We start from the raw sequence: 2,337 nt of genomic DNA on the forward strand, positions 1-2,337 counted from the left end.
CAGAAATCAATTTTCTACAGGAAAATTCTTACTGTCAACTTGTACACATTTTAGGTATTCTCAAATATGTCGACTCCAATTGAAAACTCGCAGGCACTCTACTTTGACGACATCACTCGAGAGGAGGTTCCCAAGTGCTCCCGAGCAGACTGTATTCACCATCCTGCTTCTGCTGTTGGAATTGACCGAATGGACTTCCAGACTGTTATGAGGACTACTAAAGGTCTTTATATTTATCTATGTGATACGTGTGGGCAGCAAGCACTTCACGAACAAGGAGTTGTTGTTGCTTACGACCATGATAACCAGAAGTTCGCAAAAGTTGTCGCTGCTGTGTTCTCATCGAAAAATGTCAAAGTGCATTTTATTCTAAAAGCGTCTCCGTTAACTTCTTTTCTCGTAAAAAGAGACGACTACCTCTGCGGGGTCCAAATCTCGGCTACGAGTGGGTATAAAATTTACAGTAGTGGTGGAGCTCAGATTCTTCCATGTATTGAAAAACTGATCCTTGATAGAGTTGATTCGACACCCTGGGAAGAGTCACTCGATGATACTGCTGACGGCAATCTGTGTTCTGATGATGATATTGTGGTCTCCTATACCGATCAAATCAGCAGAGAATTATGTCGTTATTTCGTTCTGAACAGCAAGTGCAAGCTACGGTTTGTATATAATACTACTATGCATGGTCTTGTTGGTTTACAACTACTATCGAAATTTGGCTTCCCAAAGAACTCAGTCGTGGAGCGTGAGAACTCTGATGATGTCGACTACATTATCAACAACAATTCCGATGATACTGTCTTCACGGTAAGTGAAAAGCAACAAAATGGGAGTTGGTTTAATTTCAGTGGTGATGAAGTTGGTCTCCTACTTGGCGATTGGCAATTACTTATGGCACGCAACCGAGGTGTCCCTGCTGAAAATTGTCTACTATTATCAACAATTTTCAGCTCGAGAATGCTAGCAGGGTTATGTAGATATTACTGTTGTCGGTACGTGGAGACTCTTCCCGGTTTCAACCACCTCACCAGTACTTCTATCAAGCTGGTTAATGACGATCCTGATTGGGTGCATTGCCTCGCTTATGATGAATCTAATGAATTCGCATTGACTTTGACGGTACCCGATAGTGATGGAGTTTCTGCTGCGGCGGTCTGGTGCGAAATGGCGAATTTTTGGAGAGTAAATAAGAAGATTACGATGAAGCAAAGGCTCGATCAACTCCAGCAGACTATTGGTTATTATGTTCGTGATAATGGCTATTATTACAATCCTCATCACTCTACCGAGCTTGGGAAAATTTTTGAAGATCTACGAAGTGGTGGTAAATATATGGACATTTTGGGGAATTCTAAAATTTCCCATGTGCGTGATTTTACCCGCGGCATCGACACTCGTGGGAGTAGCGGTAAAAGTTCCTTCCCGGTCGTTTCTGAATGTGATATTATTACATTGTATTTTGCAAACGGCTTGGCGGTAACTCTCAGAAGTTGCGGGAAAAAATTGGAGTATTTTTCGGAGATGCGAAGTGTTGAAAGTGTCGGTATCGCCCAAAAAGAGCTCATGGCTGTGATGAAGGACATGGAGGAGTTTTTCGAGGAGCGGTATGGGTTGGAAAAAAAGTTATGATTTTTTTGTTTATGCTTTTGCTATGTGCTAGGTGTAATAATTTGTGGTATTTATATTTTTATTAATAAACGTAATTTTGTTAATTTCGAATTCACCAGAAATATGATAGTGTTGAGTTATGTCAATGTTATGGGAAATTTCCCATGACAAAAAATTTCCATATTTTCCCAGGGAAAATATGGAAATTTTTTGGGGAAATTTTTTTACGGTTCTCGATTACTTCTACCCAAAAACTCGTGTATGAATTGATGATACTGAGGAAAGCAAATATATATTCCTACGATACGTAGTAATAAGGATTTTGTATTGTGGGTGTTGGTGACAGTATGAAAATTCTTATTGGTTTCTATATACTTCTACCCGAATTCCTACGAATTCAACTGAGGAAAGCGATTACATATATTCCTACTCCAACACTGTATAGAAAACTCCTGAGCTCAGTAGCTGAGGAAAGCGATTACATATATTCCTACTCCAACACTGTATAGGAAACTCCTGAGCTCAGCAGCTGAGGAAAGCGATTACATATATTCCTACTTCAACACTGTATAGGAAACTCCTGAGCTCAGCAGCTGAGGAAAGCGAATACATATATTCCTACTCCAACACTGTATAGGAAACTCCTGAGCTCAGCAGCTGAGGAAAGCGACTACATATATTCCTACTCCAACACTGTATAGGAAACTCCTGAGCTCAGCAGGTGAG

The 2,337-nt window shown here is 40.4% G+C and overlaps 2 protein-coding genes across 2 annotated transcripts; both read left to right on the plus strand.

Annotated features, from left to right (window-relative positions):
- Positions 1-201: 201 nt before the first annotated feature.
- On the plus strand, positions 202-628 carry Pmar_PMAR014835 (conserved hypothetical protein; the record flags this gene model as incomplete). The annotated part of the gene is made up of 1 exon (XM_002773578.1): positions 202-628. A coding segment is annotated over one exon (427 nt), but the record flags the coding sequence as incomplete, so codon positions are not given.
- A 125-nt stretch (positions 629-753) lies between these two features.
- On the plus strand, positions 754-1,511 carry Pmar_PMAR014836 (phosphoglucomutase, putative; the record flags this gene model as incomplete). The annotated part of the gene is made up of 1 exon (XM_002773579.1): positions 754-1,511. A coding segment is annotated over one exon (758 nt), but the record flags the coding sequence as incomplete, so codon positions are not given.
- Between the last annotated feature and the right edge of the window lie 826 nt (positions 1,512-2,337).

This window comes from Perkinsus marinus, assembly GCF_000006405.1.
Source record: "Perkinsus marinus ATCC 50983 genomic scaffold scf_1104296958740, whole genome shotgun sequence".
In the NCBI taxonomy this organism is placed as follows: Eukaryota; Perkinsozoa; order Perkinsida; family Perkinsidae; genus Perkinsus; species Perkinsus marinus.